Raw genomic sequence first — 19,153 nt, forward strand, 5'->3', positions numbered from 1 at the left:
CAAGTTGCGGCGGTTCAACCGTTTAGGATTTTGTGGTTTTGATTTTTTACGTTTTTTGTTTCTTCTAAAAATAGTTCGGTTACAGTTAAACATTTCCCCATAACAAAGAGCTTTTCCCCAAGTTACATTCTTCGATTGTTTTTATGTCTCTCTCTCTCTCTTTTAAATTGTAATATGGGTTCGCTTTCGGCTCTTCGTTTTTTTGTTTTTGTTATTGTTGTTTCTTCAAAAATAATTATATTCAGTTTTCTCACGTCTAATTTAGACGATCGTTGGCATTGGATGATAATTCGTCACAATTTTCATTCCTATATATTTCACATTTTTTCATTTTGTTTTTGTCGTCTCATTCATTAAAATGTTTGAATAGTTTCCTCTAATAGGTGGTTTTGTTCCAGTGTTTTTTCTTTGTTTGGTTTTCGTAGTGTAAATTCAACTAACACCCACTAGTAAGTAGCTCAACTTATCACGACTGTTTGGGGTGTTGCGGTGGTGGCGGTGGCGCTGGCTTGAAGCATTGCAGTAGGAAGGCAGTGTATAATAAGAAACAAACAGCCAATGCTATGAGCGCATACATGAATATATTCAGTTCGGGTTGACGGAAACGATTCTTGCGCAACCATTCCAAAACCTCATCTTCGGAGAGAAGATCACCTAAGGGGAAAATACGAAATCAATTAAATGCAGTTTTCAACTACTAACTAATAAACGTATGCATGCATGTTTGTATGTATGTGTGAGCAATGCACAGCAACTGACCTCGATAAATGCTGGGGAACCTTCGTCGGAAATAGACCATAGCTGGCAGTTTTGTAACGCCCCATTTTTTGGCATAACGCGAATCGGCCATCTTCACAAATGTTATGTCCAAATTATCTGTTTCACTGTCGATATTCTCCAGTTTTTCTAGTGCGGCAGTGCTGTCTTGCTGATTGTGTTCATCTGCAAAAGTGAGGTTATGGCAGTATATATTTTTGCATCAATTTGCTTCATTAAAGTATGCAAAGTCTTACAAAAGAACACCGTTATAAATTCATTTTCTTCCAGTAGTTTATCCAACATTTTGCGATTGACCTCCTCAATTTCATTTTTAATTTCGAAAACATCTTGCGATGTTAGCCAGGTGATAATCTTGTCGTGTTGGTGTAAGTCACCATCATACAATACAGGAACTTGTTTTCTGAAAAAAAAAAAAACAGAAGAAAACGAATATTATGAGATTGGAGGAACTATTTCCAATATGGGTTTTTTAACAGATCACGCGTGACTACTGTCAAACTAAATACATCGTTTTTTTTCAGTATTCATTGACATTTCTTCATGGAAAGGCTTTCGCCTCAACAAAGTTTACAAATCGTACAACTCTATTATGAAAATCAACGCTCTTCGAAAAGTGCCCAACGCGCGCTCAGACGAACTTATGGTATAACCGTCCTACCGAATGCCCTATTCGGCAAACCATCGGCAAAATTGAGAGTAATTTTAAACATGTGGATGATACTCGACCGATTAGACCACGTACAACCTGAAGTGAAGAGAATATTGCGGCTGTAAATGAGAGTTTTGCCGAATACCCGGAAGATTCAATTCGGCGCCAATCTCAGCAAGTTGGCCTATTTTATGACACTACTCGGGTGATTTTACGCAAAGATCTTGATTTAAAAGCGTATAAAATATAGCTACAGGGTCCGGCACTCGAAGTGTAATCAACTTCAGACTGCTTGCGCAGTGCATCAGCTGTCTGTAAGTTTTCTAAATGACAGTATAGAGTATTGTTTAAAAGCGCGTGAATGCATTTCGCCGAGAGTAAACGAGAAAAAAGAAAATTAGTAATGGATTTCAAACGTAATGTTGTGATTGTGTTATATTTGGCTGGGAAATCACAACCAGCGATTGTTCGAGAGCTTACTCATTATAATGATACTGGTAGCATTGCGAAACGTCAAGGAGGTGGTCATCAGAAGACTGTAACGTCACGTGAAATGGTTCAAAAAGTGAAGAAGCGACTTGAGCGAAATTCCCGATGAAGTGACAATCAAATGGCGAAAGAACTGAAAATATGTGACCATAGCATCCGCCGCATACTGAAAAATTATCTCAAAGTCAAGCCTCACAAGATCCAAACGGCGCATATCTCACACCAAAGCAGCAACAAGTCACACTTAAGAGAGCGAAGGAGTTGCTTCGCTTGACCGAAAGCGGTCAATTTCCGAACATTGTGTTTTCTGATGAGAAAATTGTTCAAATTGAGCAATTAGTAAACTCCCAAAACGATAGGGTTTATTGGACCGACCGTTCATACGAGACTTTGAGTCATCGATTGGCCACAGGTAATGGTTTGGTCCGCTGTAACCGCAGATGGTCGCAGTCCAATCGTTTTCATCGAGCCTGGCGTCAAGGTAAATGCGAAATATTATCGGGAAAGTATTCTGGGGGTTGCTTTGAAGGCGTGGGCAGACAAACATTTCGGTGGCACACCATAGACACTTCAACAGGACTCGGCACCGTCTCACAGAGCTCGAGTGAACCAAAAATGGCTAAAAAACAACGTTCCGAACTTCATAACGTCCACACAATGGTTCTCAAATTCACCAGACGCGAATCCAATGGATTATTCTCTTTGGGTAATTTTGGAAAGCAAAGTTCGAACCAAAAGATTCACCGATCTGGAGATGCTGAAAAAAGCCATTGCCCACGAGTGGGCCAAAACACCTGCAAGTCACATTCAGACAGCTGGCGATTCGTTTCTGGACCGTCCCAAGGCCATAGTTAAGGCAAAAGGTGGCCATATCGAGCAGAAGTAAATTTATTCTTAATTTTGTATTATTTTCACACATTTTTTACTTTGAATTGAATAAAAGTGAGTTTCCAAACTAAATTTATGACCTTTTTACACTTCGAGTGCCGGACCCTCTGGTACAAGATTTGACGCCAGCCGATTTTCCAAAGCGTCATAATTTAAATCGTTGGCTCTTGAAAAAGAAGATCCGCATTTCAGCACCCGAATTTTGTTCAGCGATGAAGCACTGCTACGTCGATAAGCAAAATTGCCGTATTCGGGCTGAAGAGCAACCCGAGGCCATTCAAGAATAGCCATTATATTCAGTGAAAGCAACCGTTTGATGCCAACATTTGAAAGGGACTATCTTGAAAAAATTGTGCTTGAATCATCGGTCCATATTTCTTTAAAGACGAGGCTGGCGCCAATATAACAGTGAATGGCGAACGCTATCGCTCCATGATAAACAATACCGGAAATTGAAGCCCGTGATATCCACCGCATTTGGTTCCAACAAGACGGCGGACGGTGCTACTTGCCACACAGACCCGTGAAACAATGAAGGGTATCTAAAGTCTAAATGCTTTGCGAATAAACCAGATTCGATTGAGGCATTGGAAGCCCACATTACTTAAGTTATCCACGAGATACCACAAGTCCTCCAGCGAGTCATTCAATATTGGTGTTTACGGATGGCCGAATTACACGCAGTTGGGCCAACATTTCAGAGGCCCATTTTATCTTTAAGAAATGGATGTCATGAATGGTTCTATTTAAATATAATACAGATTGCTCAATCAATTTGAATTTTCGGTTTTTTATTTCAATTTAATACCTCAAAATTGATCACCCTTTGTTATCAATTGAACTTTTAATAACATATTTGTTGATTACATTTAAAAAATGATCAATTCGTATGATAGGACACGTATTTAGGTGATGCGTCGCAATCTTTCGCTGGAGTAAGCGTTTTTCGTCCAGAGGTCGCACGTCTCCGAGCAGATGGAACTTGAAGAGGCTGATAAACTCTTTTGCCGGATGTGGGACATACCCCAATTTGTATCCGACATGTGCCAGCCACCTCAGCAATAATCTTCAAAATAAGTAAGCGAAATTTTCAATGCTGTTTCAAAAACAACAATCCCACTTTTGTCTACAAACACGGCCTAATTTTGTGAAAGTCGAATCAATGAGTTGAAAGAAGTTGTGTGCATGCGATAATATTCAAAAATGGTTTGAGTAGCCTTGCAGGTGGGTAGGTATGTAGGTTAGATGGCAAGAGTACCACGGATACACTGCAAGTAGCCCTTTTGTAGACCACTGCCTGCGAAAGATTACAAAACGTAAAGGAAAAAAAACCTTCTGCAAGCATCCAGTGCTGTCGATGTAGAGGAGGAGAGTTAAGGGATCTAGGCTGGATAACTGCCTCAAGTTATCCCCAAAAGGCACCCTAAGGAACCTCAAGCGCCTAGCCACCAGACCCGGACATTTGTAAAGAAAGTGTTTGACAGTATCTTTATCTGCAGGATCTCTATAGCTTCTGTATGGGGGTTGCATGGAAGTTCACGCTTCTCGTATGAGTTCGCTACTGCAAAATTCTAACACACTTTTAAAACAGCTTTCACGCGCGGAGCGATGTTGACTGCACTGTTGTTGTCAGCGAACTGGGACCGGTTTCTAGTGGAAGGGGAAGGTCCAACGATCATTTTCCCCCACCAGCCGATTCGGTTGATCGCTTGGCAGACGCTCCGCGCGGGAAGGCTCATTACTTTTCAATCAAACCCTGCATGTTCCTAAGTGCTGGAACCTAGATGGGAGTTCGGGATGTTTGATCTCCTTCTTATAGGAGTTGAAAGGAGCTGTAACATGGTGACGACAGGGCCTTTATCGCAGCTTGACCATCTGAAAAAATATTTATGTCTAACTCCCAATAGCGATCCCTAAGCATCGCGAAGGCCTCTGCTTGAAAAACAGTACTTGCTTTTGGTAGTTTAAAGGATTGGCAGGAAAACCCTCGCTCCAACACCAATTTCCATCTTGGATACATCGGTGAAAACAGAGGTGCCTATGTTCGTGCGCACTCTCGCCTCCTCCCAATCCAGCCTGCTTGGGAAGATACTCCTAGCACAAGCCTCAAAATCTAGTTTGCGGATGGAGAGATCTGAACGAAGTACAGAGAAGGAAGGAAAAATCTGCCGGAAAATGCTACCATGTCCTACAGGAGATTGCCGCACGGACTTGAGCTATATAAATACATAGCCATGAAAAAGCTCCTCACAGACTTGATAATCGCACTCATAAATAACGACTAACCTATGCCTGACCAACCAAACTCTTTGTGTGCTTTGTGTACTCACCTGAAGTATACCAGTGAGGGTATATTCACAACATCATATTTTTTAGCCGCTTCTACGCTGGCGATTTTCACAAAGTCAATGCCAAACATATCAGCTTCGCCATCGATCTCTTCAAGTTCTTCCAAAATCTCTTCACACTCGGCGCAATCTTCATCGTCTGTGAGTGAGTAGAAAAGCAATTTATTGAAATGTATAAGTAATGAAAATAAAATATTGTATAATATATAAACATTTATCAAAAAATAAATACACAAAAAAAAATTAAGTTATTTTAAAGCACAGAAAATTCTTTCGCATTTTTGCTTTCTAAGTAATGAATCAATTTTTGTTTTGTTTAATTCATGCATTTTAAATTTTTTTAAAATATCAATACTCACAAAAGAATACCACTAAGAGTGTGGAATCCACCATCAAGCGTTCCAACATACGTTCATTTACTTCTTCAATTTCGTCTGCCAATTCACGATTGTCATCATCGATAAGCCATTCCAAAACCGACTGCTCGTTTTGTAGATCGCCCTCGAAGAGTAAGGGATTGCCGTTTCTAAGAAGGTGACAATAAAATAAATTAATTAGCAACGAAGCTCTGTTGTTCGACGTGAATACACTAAGAAGTTAAAAGTTCCTATTGATTGCTGGGCCTCTTTTTAAGCGGAACCCTTTGTTATTAGAACGACATTTAGTGCTTTTCTCTTTCTGCTGCCTAAAATCGCTAGATCTCATTTTCAGCTAAATCCTATTTCAATCATTTCGGTTGAGAGAATACGGACGGCTACGCATATCTTGGTTCTGTTACTACGCTCGGCGCGGTAAGTCTCGGCTATTATAACAGAATCAGAACTTGAGCTGACGTAGTTGTAGAGGTTTGTTCACTAACCATTTTCTATTTCATTTCTATTATCTTTCGCTGTTTCGTTCAATCTAATCAAATTTGTATTTTGATTTAGTTACAAAAGCTGCCCATTCGAACACTCTTTTCTTAGTTAACTCACGCATCTTAACTTCATTTACGCAAAGGCAGAGTTACGCTCTTTTATCCACTTCAATCTGTGTACAGAACCGGTTTCAGTTGTCTCTATCTCAGACATCGGCGCCCCTTTGAACGCTATTAAAGGAGAACTGCATAATTTCTTTCTTAAAAAGGGCAAGACAGATTGAGTTCTATCTTATTGTGTGCTATCTCAAAACCACTTTGGCCTGAGTACGACAGAAGCCGGATGCTAAAAGTGCTGATAATCCCCCGGCATGCAAATTCCAAACCATTAGCGGCGTTCACCGGTCACTGGGTGATCGGAACTCATGCGGAGAAGCTTGGACTTCCGTACAACCCCCATTGCAGAAGCTGTAGAGATCCTGTAGATAAAGATACTGTTGAACCATTTCTTTGCAAATATCCGGCTCTGGCGCTTGAGGTTCCTTGGTGTGCCTTTTGAGGATAGCATGAGACAGTTCACTAGGTTAGATCCGGTCTCAAATGCTCTCGTGGCGATTACAGCGACATCATTTTCCGTTATTTATGCCGCCAGAGTATGGACTGCGACAAAAAAACTGACATACTTAATGCCACTGGAAAGGATTCAACACTCGCTGCTCTGTGCATAACAGGAACGATGAAAACCACTCCAACGGCGGCGCTGGAAATGATACTCAGCATGCCACCTTATGGCGGAAAATCTGGCAGCGAAATCCGCGAGGAGCTTAGTGGCTGCTGGGGTATCCACCTGTAGAACCTTCGGACACAGCTCAATAGGAAAGTGGAGCTCAGGTTGCACAGAATACATGACTCCGTATTTTAGTTGGGAGAGATGGTTTCGCACTACAATTGAAGAGGAGGGATGGCACAAAGGCATGAAGCCTGGCCCTAGGACTTTTCACATCTATACAGACGGCTCTAAAACTTTAGACGGAGTGGGAGTGCTCAAAACTAGGGATTAGGTAGCTTATTAAGGTGCCAGACTAGAGCAGTATTTTCCAAGCGGAAGTTTTTGCTGTGAGGAAAACCGTGGAGCTAGCCTACACTAGATCAAGAAAGAACTCAACAATTAATATATATACGTGGAGAGTCAAGCAGCAATAATAGCAATAAGCTCATATTGTATTGAGTCCAAAATTGTTCGACGGAGCAGGGAGGCTATAGAAAGGCTAGCCGCAAACAGTAGGCTCCATATATATTGGGTACCTGGTCACAAAGGCTATGGGGAATGAAAGCAAAAAGTGCTGTTAGACTACCATTTGAACAAGAGAAAGATATACCGCTAAATACTATATATATCGAAATGGTCGACCTAATGAAAAAGCGAGTGGAAGGCAGGTGGACTAATCTGACCACACGTCAAACAGCAAAAGCTATGTGTAGAACTAACGACAAAGAACTGACTCAATTCGTACTTACACTCTCGCGAAAGGACTGCAGAATTATCATAGGTATGCTGAAAGGTCATAATCTATTGGCTGCACATGCGTACAAGACAGGGATTGGTAACACGGACACATGCAGGAAATGCAGAGAGGATGTTGAGGAAACTTTAGAACACCTTCTGTGCGTCTATCCGGCATTACTAAAAACGCGTTTAAAATGCCTGGGAGCCCCATTGTTTTTGGGTATGGAGGACGTCTCACATGCGGATCTCCCAGCTTTGCTTAGATTCGCCAAAAGCGCTGACATCCTACATGATGTCTGCTTTCAGTATTCATAGAGGTCGGTCTCCATCTAATATTCCTAGGACCAAAAGGTGGCTTAATGCCAACCAGACTAACCTAACCTAACCTATCGCTTACAAAAAAAGTTCTGATTTCCCTTACAATTGAGCTGTTTACTTCAATTTATAAAATAACTACACTTAATGAAGAGGCACCCTTTACGCGTGTGGTACATTACCGGAAATACACGAGCGCTGGGAATGTCTTGATCGAATAGCGTTTAGCCAATTGTGGATCCTGTATCTTAACCATATGAATGCCAAAGACGTCACATTCATCGTCGATCAGTTCAAGGCCCTCGAGAATTTGATCGCAAATATTACAGTTGATTTTGTCTGCATGAAGAAAATATTTAAAACATAATTATTGAAAAGACATTTATTAAAAAAAAAATCTAAAAATATAATTTTAAAATGGAAATCAATAGAAATGCGCTTGAGTAATTTTATAGCTGTTAATATTTTAATTGATTATTAAGATTGAGAATTAAGATATAAGAATTATATAAATCATAAACAGGCAAGGCTTTTCCATGCAAATTCTTCTCAAAATTTTAAGATTAGTATAAAAGTGAATTACTCATACTCTCAATTAATTCACATGCAAGAAATTAGTATTTGCTCGTCTGTATTAAAATTTTTAATTTTTGTACAAAAATATTCAGAAACCTACAGTCGGAACTCGTTATGCGTGACTCAATTAAGTGGCTCCATTAACCACCTGTTATTGACTGCGACTACCAATGCCTTAACTGAAGAGGAAAGAAAAAGAAATTTTTACGCTGAGCAATTTCAAACCAAGTGATCCAAGTATTTTGGACTTCGTCGTTAATGCTTCTAAAAATTATTAATTTATTTGCAGGCTTGAGTACAATTAATAGTAGACTGATCAAATTTTGAAAAATATTTAATAATTTTGAAATTTACTCAATGTTGCAAATCTTGGCATAGAGTTTTTGAAAGTGAAATATCTTTGGTTCTTTTTAACATTAAAACATTACACATTTACATTTTTACATTTTTTTACATTTAAATAATTTTTTTCTAAAAAATTTCAATTTTTTCTAAAAATTTTGGAATTTTTTCTTAAAAATTTTTTTTTTCTATTTTTAGGCTAAAATACACTTTTTAAACATTTTTTTCCATAATGTTTTTCTTTTTTTAATTTTTTTTATTTTAATTTTTTCAAAAATGTTTGAATGTTTTTTGTTTTTAGAAAAAAATTGTTCTATAAATTTTTTAGGCTAAATATACATATAAAAAGTTTTTCAGAAATTTTCCAATTTTTTTTCTTGAAAATTTTTGTTTTTTCATATTTTAGCTTATAATATAATTTTTTTAATTTTTTAGTTTATATATAATTGGAAAAGCAAAATTTGTTACTTTTTTGAGAAATAATTCGGTTTTTTTATTTTTCGAATACATCCCATGACAGATTTTTTTTAAATTTTTTATTAATAATTACATTAGGCTGAGTAATCCCTGCAAGTTTCATAATGAGATTCCACGACCTTGCGAGTTATATTCAAATAGGTTCAGCGAAATAGTGCAAAATGCTGCTCCATCCGCTTGCAAATCAATCAAAGCGTCGCGTCGCTACGTTCATTGATAAGCAGAAACGCGGTATTTTACGCTGATTCGCTGTGCGTATAAATACGGAATATAACCCGAAAAGTTTTGTGAATCCCTTATGACGCTTACAGAGATTACTCAGCTATTTAAAGGAAAAATTTCTAAAAAAACAAAATATTAAATCAAAAAAACAAAATTTTTAAAATAAAAACGAAAACAATTTTCGAAAAAAAATTTTACCCAAAAATTTTTTTTGCAAAGTATGCGTATTTTATAAAACAAAATTTAAAAAATGTCTTTTTCCCAATAAATTTGTTTAAAAAGTATGTTGCATTTTTGTTAAAATAAAATAAATTGCAAAAAATTTCCAAAAATAATTTTTTCCACGAAAAATTTGTTTTAAAAGTTTGAAAACTAATGAAAATTCCATAAAAATTTCTTTGAAAAGTATGCGTATTTTAACATAAAAGAAAGAATTGCAAAAAAATGCAGAAAGTAATGAAAAATTCTAAGCAATTCCCAAAAAAAAATTTTTTTCAAAAGTATCCGCAATTTTTAAAAAACAAAAAAAAATGCAAAAAATTTGTTTCCCAAAAATTTTTTTTAAAAAGTATGTGTATTTTATCAAACAAAAAAACAATTCCAAAAAATTTTCATAAAAAAAAAATTTTTCTTCACGAAAAATTTGTTTTAAAAGTTTGAAAACTGCTGAAAATTCCCAAAAAAATTTTGTTCCCAAATAATTTGTTTGAAAAGTATGCGTATTTTATCATAAAAGAAAAAATTCCAGAAAAATGCAAAAAGTTTTGTAAAATTCTAAAAAATTTCCAAAAAAAAATTTTTTTCAAAAGTATCCGCAATTTTTCAAAAACAAAAAAAAGTCCCAAAAAATTTGTTTAAAAAGTATGTGTATTTTATCAAACAAAAAAAAAGGAAATTCAAAAAAATTCCAAAAAAAAAAATTTTTTTCCCGAAAAATTTGTTTCAAGAGTTTGAAAACTGCTGAAAATTCCCACAAAAAAATTTTTTCCCAAATTTTTTTATGATAAAATACGCATACTTTTCAAACAAATTATTTGGGAACAAAATTTTTTGGGAATTTTCAGCAGTTTTCAAACTTTTAAAACAAATTTTTCGTGAAGAAAAAATTTTTTTTTATGAAAATTTTTTGGAATTCTTTTTTTGTTTGATAAAATACACATACTTTTTAAAAAAATTTTTTGGGAAACAAATTTTTTCCCAAAAAAATTTGTTTGAAAAGTATGACTATTTTATCATAAAAGAAAGAATTGCAACAAAATGCAAAAAGTAATGGAAAATTCTAAAAAATTTCCAAACAAATTTTTTTTTCGAAAGTATATGTAATTTATCAAAAACAAAAAGAAAAATTGCAAGAAATTCCCAAAACAAAAAAAAAAATGTTTTTCCCAAAAATTTAGTTTGAAAAGTATGTGGATTTTATCAAAAACAAAAAAACCATTGCAAAAAATTCTCAAAACAATAATTTTTTTTTCCCAAAAAATTTCTTTGAAAAGTATGTATGTGTATTTTTATCATAAACAAAACCAAAAATTCCAAAAAAAATTTTTTTTTACGAAAAATTTGTTTTAAAAGTTTGGAAACTGCTAAAAATTCCCTAAAACAAACTTTTTTCCCAAATTTTCATTCTCTTTTTTGGAAAGTATGCGTGTTCTATCAAAAACAAAAAATTGCAAAAGATTAAAAAAACTTGTTTTTTGCAAAGTACACATGTATGTGTATTTTATATAAAAAAAAAAAAAAAAAAAAAAAAAAAAAATTTCCAAAAAATTTTCTTTGAAAAGTATGTGTTATTTTATATAAAAGAACAAAAATCTCCATTAAATTTGTTTGTTAGAAAAGTATGTGTGTGTATTTTATCAAAAAAATATAAAAAGAAAATTTTTCAATTTCCAAAAAAAAAATTTTTTTGCAACAAAAAGAGAAAACAAATTGCACAAAATTTCCAAAACAAAAACTTTTTATCTAAAAAATTTTATATGAAAAGTATGTTATGTTTTTTATAAAAAAAAATTGTAAAAAATTTCCAAAAAGGAAAATTTGTTAGAAAAGTATGTTAAACAAAAAAAAACTAGCAAAAGATTTCCAAAAAAAAATATTCCAAAGTATGTATGCATGTATGTATATAAAAAAAACAATATACAAAAAAATTCCAAAAAAGATAAAAAGTTTTGTTTTTGAAAGCTACGTGTGCATATTTAATCAAAACCAAAAAAGTTAAAAGCGTTACAAAAAACTGGAGGTATTTCACATTAAACAACTTTATGCCAAGATTTTCAGCATTGATCAAATCTCAAAATTTGTAAATATTTTTCAAAAGGTTTTCAATTCAGTTCTTATTATACCCAAGCCGACAGATGGCAAATTTTTAGAAAAATTAGAATTAACGACAAAGTTTCAAAATACTTGGCTAACTCGCCACGGATCGCTCCTTTATTCATCCGCCAAATAGATTAATCGCCTTCTCCTTATCACCTTGAATAATCGAGTTCCGACTGTACTTACAACATAAAAAATCATAAAGCAAAATAAATTAGAAAGCTCAAAGAAAGTTTAGCAAGTCATTCGAGTTAAAAGAAAAAGATAGAAAAAAAAGAAAACGCCAAAAATGAAGGTATTCGTTTCCAAACTAAATACAAGGAATACAGGGTGATCAAATTATATCCAATTATATGCGCGACTTTAAATTTCAATTTAAAAAATAAATACAGGCTGATCCAATTACAATTTAATTCGACTGATCTTTTCAATATGCGCGAAATTTAAGTTTCTCGAGCTTTTGGTTGTAAAAAAAAGTGTGGAATCGTGATCGTGACCGTAACTTGACACACTTCAATTATTCAATTATATCGCATATGAAAATGTTTAAAGATCTTCTCCGCATCCTCCAGCATATACCTATTTCAAAGAAAATTTAGACGATAGAGGATCCATAGTACGAATGGATTTGCTTACCTCTAAAGCATGATTTTTTGCCGAACCCAATCCACAGAAGTGGCACTTAGATTGTTTAAGTTATCGGAAAGTCCACTTCTTAACGGATACTTTCACTATCGAAGCTCTACGGCACAAAAGGCCATGGGATCGAAGTGCAAACCTCATAAAAAACAACCTAAACTCTAAAAATGCGCCTCGAACGTATTTCCTTTTCCTGGATAACTGACTCGAATTTGAAACACCAAGTGTGACCAAATTTTTCTCCATTTGACTTTCCCAAAACACTATTTTATTGCCTCCGCAATGTCGTGAAGTTGAAGAGTGTTGTTGAAGAATGCTCTCTGAGAGCAGTAGTGTCGAGCGCCGAATTTATTGACTGCCTACTCCGGCCAAGGCTTCCTTTTGTTGTTAGGATGATAGGTTTGACCAATCTGCTATGGTGAAAACCGAAATTGTGTGAGCAACTTCGGCTGCCACGTCATCAGGTACTCGCCAGCCGAATTCTTCCGCTCATTTTACACGAATTCATACACTTGTCCAATCAGTCGTTATTTAGACGGCAACAAAACAACATGAGCGTAGAGTGTGTTAATTTTTTTCGTATATCGCCAACACATTCGCAGTTTTTCAGCCAATCGCTGATTCTTTCATAATCGATGAGAGCCGGTTAAGGGTCTGATCTTGGCCACACCTTCTGAATTATTTTCATCATGCTTTTGTTGTTTTATTAGAAGCGCAGTCTTTGCTCTAAATTCTTTGCGAGGTTTGATAAGCGGTATAGTGTTTCCAGTGATTCCAGTCTATGAGTGATCAATGATATAAGGCCGATGGATCGTCGCATTTAAGGCAATTTTCGCACACTTCAGATATTCAAAAAATGTTAAATAGTTTCTGTTTTCTCCTCATTTCTTCCCCATTCATTTATGCAAAACTTTTGAATTTGAATGATTTGAGACTTCGTTATCTGCTTGACTATCTGCAGAAAAAATTTGACTATCATCAGAATACGTAGAAAAAAATACAGGAAATCATATTGGAAAATCGTGGAGTGACTGAAAGAGATTTAGAAGAAGTCATGGGCATCTCATTGGGCAGTATAAGCAATATTTCTACTGCAGAATTGGGTTTCTCAAAGCTGTGTGAACAATGGATGCCGCATTCGCTAAGAATGCAACAAAAACACATTCGAATGCGATTATCTCAGCAACATTTAAAGCGTTTTCAAAAGTGGATAGAGTGCATTTTGTGCGTTGATTCATCACTACGGATGAGAGCACTTGGAAACCAGACTTTCTCCAGCCCAACACGCTTACCTCAAAGGGAAATCTACCAAGACAGCCTTACATGAGGTAGTAGGGACTGTAGAGAAATCTCTGGAGGGGAAACAATTCACTTTAGCGGCCTTTATAGACATAGAGGGCGCCTGGAGTTTTGAGGGTTGTGCTAGGGCTATCCTTCCGAGCAGGCAAGATTGGAAAGAGGGGAGAGTCGGCACGGACCTTTGCTTTCACTGACGGATCTAAGATGGAGTCTGGAGTGGGAGCGGGGGTTTACTCTAAATCAGCCAGCATTTCGGTCTCCTTTAAACTCCAAAATGCTTCGGGATCGCTGTTGGTAGGGAGACATTAATATTTTTTTATTTAAGGAGCAACTCAAACGTCTCGAACGTACAGGAAACATTTCCCTTATCTGGGTTCCTGGACACAGGAATATAGAGGGAAATGAAATGGCCGATGAGCTTGTCAGGAAGGGGTCGACAGAACCGGTTTCAGCTGTTCCCCTCTCAGACATCGGTGTCCCCTTGTTAAAGGGAAACTACACAATTTCTTTCTAAAAAACGCGCAAGACAGATGGAGGTCTGTCTCATCTATTTCGAAAACACTATGGCCTCAATACGATAGAAACAGAACGCTTAAGGTGATGAAAATCCCCCGCCATTCAATTTCCAAACTCATTGTGGCGTTCACTGGTCACTGGGTACTGGATCGGTACTCATGCGGAGAAGCTTGGAATTCCGTATAACCCCTATTGCAGAAGCTGTGGGGATTCTGCAGAGAAGGAGACTCTAGAGCATTTTCTCTGTAAATGTCCGGCTCTGGCGGCTAGGCGCTTGAGATTTCTTAGCGTGCCCTTTGGGGATGACTTGAAGAAATGCTCCAGCCTAGATCCCTTTTCTCTCCTCCACTACATCAACAGCACTGGATGGCTGTAGACGGGTTTTTCTCTTCCCTAAATCTTTTCACAGGTAGTGGTCCACATTGTGGTATCTAAACGGCACGTAAGTGCTACTTGAAGTATACCTGGGGTACTTTTGCCATCTTGCCTACCTACCTACCTAACTACACCGGCGCTGAAGCCGCAATCCATCCTGGCTCCGTCAGTGTAAAGTGTAGTTGTATTCCCTATGACTACTGAATTCAAATCTTATTCCTTTCCCAACTTTATTCTAAAGCCCTGTCAAGATTTATGAATTGATACCCGTATACTATAATGAGCGCGAACAACCTTGATCTGCGTCCTTCTCTACCCTAAAATCAGCCTATCAGACAGTCGCAGAAAGCTCTCCAACAGCGTCGAGTTTAACTAGGCTACCAATTTCAATCGGCCGCTCTTCTTCCTAAGCTAATCAGATCGGAAATGTGTGGCACTATCGGGAATTAAACACATTTTCGCAGAAATTTTCAAATCAGTCTCCTGACCTATAAATTGATCTCCTGTCAGCGTCTCTCTCTATCAATACATAACTTTTCTTTTCCGTTTTTATTGCTTTAAAAATTTTATTATTTTAAAAATTGCTTCATTTTATTATATTTGGTTTAACGAAAGACCACACATTTTTTTTTTTAATTTTAATTATGTCCCTTTCTGACATTTAGTTTGGAAAAAATACTAAATACTATTCTTCAGTTTAGTTCCAGCAAGAAAGGCATTATTGACATTGAAACATTGGCGCGTATTCGCAGTTGAAGTGGTCGATTTTAAAAATAATTTGAATTTCTTTGCGTGAACTTTTCAGAAAGATCGAAATTATTTTTGAAGTCGATTTCAACTAGAACGGATAATGGAATATCCAGCAGCGCCCAATTAGTTTCGAAATACGTAGAATAGCAAAATACTTCAAAAATGTCAGAGTGTAAGCAAATTACATTTTGCATATTTTTTTCGCTTAATTTCGATATTTAGTGCGGGATACTTAGTTATGAGTTTACGCAGATTAATGGATTATGTACAAGTTTTGTAGGTTATGTTGTATTTTTTGAATACCTTGATTTTCGATACGTTTTCTTTTGCGTGAAATGTAATTCTTTATGAATTGTTTGGATGCGTGTTTCGTGGCGTTGTTCATGCTTCCATTTAAAGAGGCAGGTGAACAGAAACTGCGGCAATAAGCAGGTGGTTTTCCATGACGATCGGAAGGTACTGGGGATTGGTTTTTTTTTTGTTTTTTTGTTTTTGGTTTTTGTTAAATTGGATTGTGTAATAATTTATTATTTTTTTACATTTTTTTTGTTGTTGCATAAATGTAATATACATATGCAGATATATTATTTTTATTTGGATTGGCAGTGTTGTTGGTGTGGGATAGTGTGGAAGTTCATGATAAATGTAAATATACAATATAGAGAGTATTAGAATCTCGTAAGCAACAAATATGAAAAAAAAATATTTCAACGATCAACTAAAGGGATTCAGATTCAAATATGCTTTGTAAAAACTTACAGAAATAAACAGCCAAATATTGTGTCTCCTCAACCATGGTCTCCAGCATCTGACGAGTGATTAGCTCGATGCGATCCTCAGTCTTTTGCGTGATGAGCCACTGTAAGACCTCTTCCTCTTCGTTCAATTCGCCTATGGGTGGGTTAACATTAAAATAGTTTAGTTACTTTTTCTGACACAGAAAAGAAGATAATTTTGGAACTGGAATAAGTTCTTGCTGTGGTAATCAGGACTTGGAACAAAAAAAAAAATATTGAGAAAGCTAGCAAAGAAAAAAATAATTTTTTTTATATTGCTTTTTTTATATTTGATTTAATATTTTTATATTGGGAATAAGAATAAGTTTCCACCGCCTCTTACCCAAAGTTACGAATTATTTAAATAATTAAATAATAAATTATAAAGGGTTTTCCAAACAGAGGTGTTATTTTGATGATCACAGAAAAATGCTATTATTTAATATAAATGAACGGATGTTTATTTCATTATAAAGAGGAAGGTATGCCGTTAATAGTGGAAAATAACATCAGGAAAATGACCATCACGACCACGCTTACAGGACAATATCCTTTTCATGAAATTTTCCATAACCGAATTGCAAAGTGGCTGCCCTATGTCCTCGATAGCCTCACGAACTCCATCTTTGAGGTCTTGAATCGACCCTGGGCTATTGGCGACCCTTCTCTTTCACGTGGCCCCCCAAAAAAAAAGTCACAAGGTGTTAAATTACAAGATCTCGTCGGCCAATTGTGATCACCTGTACCTCTTCGAGAGATAACACGATCCGGAAACTTTTCCCGTAAAAGATCAATGGTTTCGTTGCTTGTGTGTCCAGATTAATATATACCATCCAATTCCGGCCATAAACAATCGTTAATCATCTCTAACCTAATCTAAATAACACCTGTTATTGGAAAACCCTTTATTTGATTTTGTTTTTTTATATTGGGTATTGGAATAAGTTTCCATACTTTCTTAGCCCAAGTTACGAATTATTTAAAAAATGGAATAATAAATGATATTACGTGAAGTATGTGCCATTGGAAGCTAAAAATTTACTCCATCTTTCAGGCAGCATACGGATTCCTCTGACGAAGAATTCGAGTTCTTTTGACTTGATCCATTCATTGAGCCTGTTTGCGATGCTCTCGTAAGAAGTCAACCGCAATGTCTGGGGAGTACGGTGGGTGGAGCAAGATTTCCCAATTCAGCCCCTCTAAATATTTCTGGACCGATTTAGTAACGTGTGGCCTGGCGTTTTCATGCAGCACAATCAGTTTGTCATGTCTACCGTCTCATTCCGGCCGTTTTTCTTTGAGAGCTCGATTCAAACGCATTAGCTGCAGTCGGTAACGATCGCCAGTGATGGTCTCAGATGGTTTAAGGAGTTCATAATAGATGACACTCTTCTGATCCCACCAGATGCATAACATAATCTTTGAGGCAAGAATATCTTTTTTTCGCTGTCGATGGGCCTGGTTCTCCTGGCAGGCTCTGACAGTTAGGGTTATCATAATAGATCCATTTTTCATCAGTGGCGATGCGATGCAGAAAACCTTTTCTTTTCTGCCCTTCAAGACGCATCTCACACGTCACCAAACCTCTATCGATATCCCCCTCTCCCTCAATTGATGTGGCACCCAGTTACCTGCTTTCTGGGCCATTTTCATCGCGTGCAAACGTTTACCGGCGGTTGATCTGTCAACATCAGCTGCACTTTTCTTTAAAATGTAATGATGAAGCCTTACTTCCCGCAAATGCTGTTTTTCGAGACGAACATAGACATTTGGGACATTAGATAAAAAGGATCTTTATGCTTCAAACGAATGTCAATTACTGGGATCGAGACCTCCCTCACATATATACCTTCAAATCACCAGTATATTACTAGAGCGAACACAAAAATAGTATCAGCAGCGACACATCTTTTACGAGGGCGGGAACTTATTCCCATATCCAATATAAGTATATACAAAATTTTGTCAGGCATTCAAATGCAAGCACATCCCTTTTTATGGCCTGACAAAGTTAAAACATCATTCAAGTTTGACATTATTGTCATGAGCGCGCATTGTTCGGACCAGGATGGTGTTGCTTCATCAGCTGATTGCTGTCTGAATGTCAAAGTGGGAGTATTTGTATTTTCTTTCGCTCTTCTTCCTTCAGCTGAAACTCGACAATAGCCCACCAATTTGCTTTATTTGTATTGTAGAATCGATATTACTTTGTTTGATTTGCTTTGGTTTCGAATTTATGAAATACTAGCAAGGTTAGTTGGGTTAGCTAGGTTGCTTGTCCAAGACAAGACGCTCGGTGGACCTAAGGGCCATTGTGGTACCTACATTTGATGTCTATCCCCTAACTCAGTTGCTTAAGCCACTTAGATCTTTTTAAGAAGGTAACTAGTCCCTCCAGTGAGACACTTTGCAAGATTCCCCGATCTTCAAAGAAATAATCGCCAAGATATGTGGCACGGTTTCTTTGAAGTGCAGAATATTCACAGAGCAGGTGTTGTACCGACTGAATTTCTTCTTCATCTCCACAACTCCTGCAGAAGTCATTGCGAAGTACACCCATTCTACTGGCTAGAGTGCAGTGACCCGTTTTAACACTTGATCAGGACACTGGTAGTTGATCTGTTAAATCCAAGCAGACATTTTGTCCTTTCAAGATTGAGTTTGGGCCAGAGCGCTTTGGAAACTCTGCAGTTAGTACTCAGATTCCGCCTTCTATTGGTTTCCGCGATTACGCTCAAGTCATTTGCAGTGTACATTTCCTTTACAGGAATGCTTAAGTCCTCTACCACTCGCTGTAGGTCAAGCTCAGAGCCTTTTCTTGCACACTCATTCGTTCTTTCATTTCCCTCAAAGTGGCCGGGGAGCTAACAAAATGAGGTGTTGTGTTGTTGGATAAGCGAGAGCGACCTCCTGCATTCGTTAACACATCTTGAATTGATGCGTGCTGAGGCCAGTGCTCTCATCACTGCTTGACTATCAACAAAAGTGGTAAGGTTTGCCGAAGGTAAGTCCCTTAGTCTAATGTTGTTATAG

General features: G+C 36.8%; 1 protein-coding gene across 6 annotated transcripts in view; it reads right to left on the minus strand.

The window, feature by feature from the left end:
* Positions 1-330: 330 nt before the first annotated feature.
* The window catches only part of LOC129246023 (uncharacterized), a 122,885-nt gene continuing 104,062 nt past the window's right edge, over positions 331-19,153 (minus strand). For 3 of the 6 annotated variants that reach the window (XM_054884520.1, XM_054884519.1, XM_054884517.1), the window contains 8 exons: positions 16,104-16,235; positions 15,648-15,803; positions 8,015-8,171; positions 5,514-5,680; positions 5,137-5,293; positions 1,014-1,180; positions 760-942; positions 331-654 (listed from right to left, as the gene is read on the minus strand). In XM_054884520.1, coding sequence (XP_054740495.1) covers positions 467-654; positions 760-942; positions 1,014-1,180; positions 5,137-5,293; positions 5,514-5,680; positions 8,015-8,171; positions 15,648-15,803; positions 16,104-16,235 — 1,307 coding nt within the window. In that variant the 3' untranslated portion in view covers positions 331-466. The remainder of the gene's footprint in view (positions 655-759; positions 943-1,013; positions 1,181-5,136; positions 5,294-5,513; positions 5,681-8,014; positions 8,172-15,647; positions 15,804-16,103; positions 16,236-19,153) is intronic. The other 3 variants (XM_054884522.1, XM_054884521.1, XM_054884518.1) reach the window with 1 other exon arrangement.

The sequence above is a fragment of the Anastrepha obliqua genome, chromosome 4 (genome assembly GCF_027943255.1).
Source record: "Anastrepha obliqua isolate idAnaObli1 chromosome 4, idAnaObli1_1.0, whole genome shotgun sequence".
NCBI classification, from domain to species: domain Eukaryota; kingdom Metazoa; phylum Arthropoda; class Insecta; order Diptera; family Tephritidae; genus Anastrepha; species Anastrepha obliqua.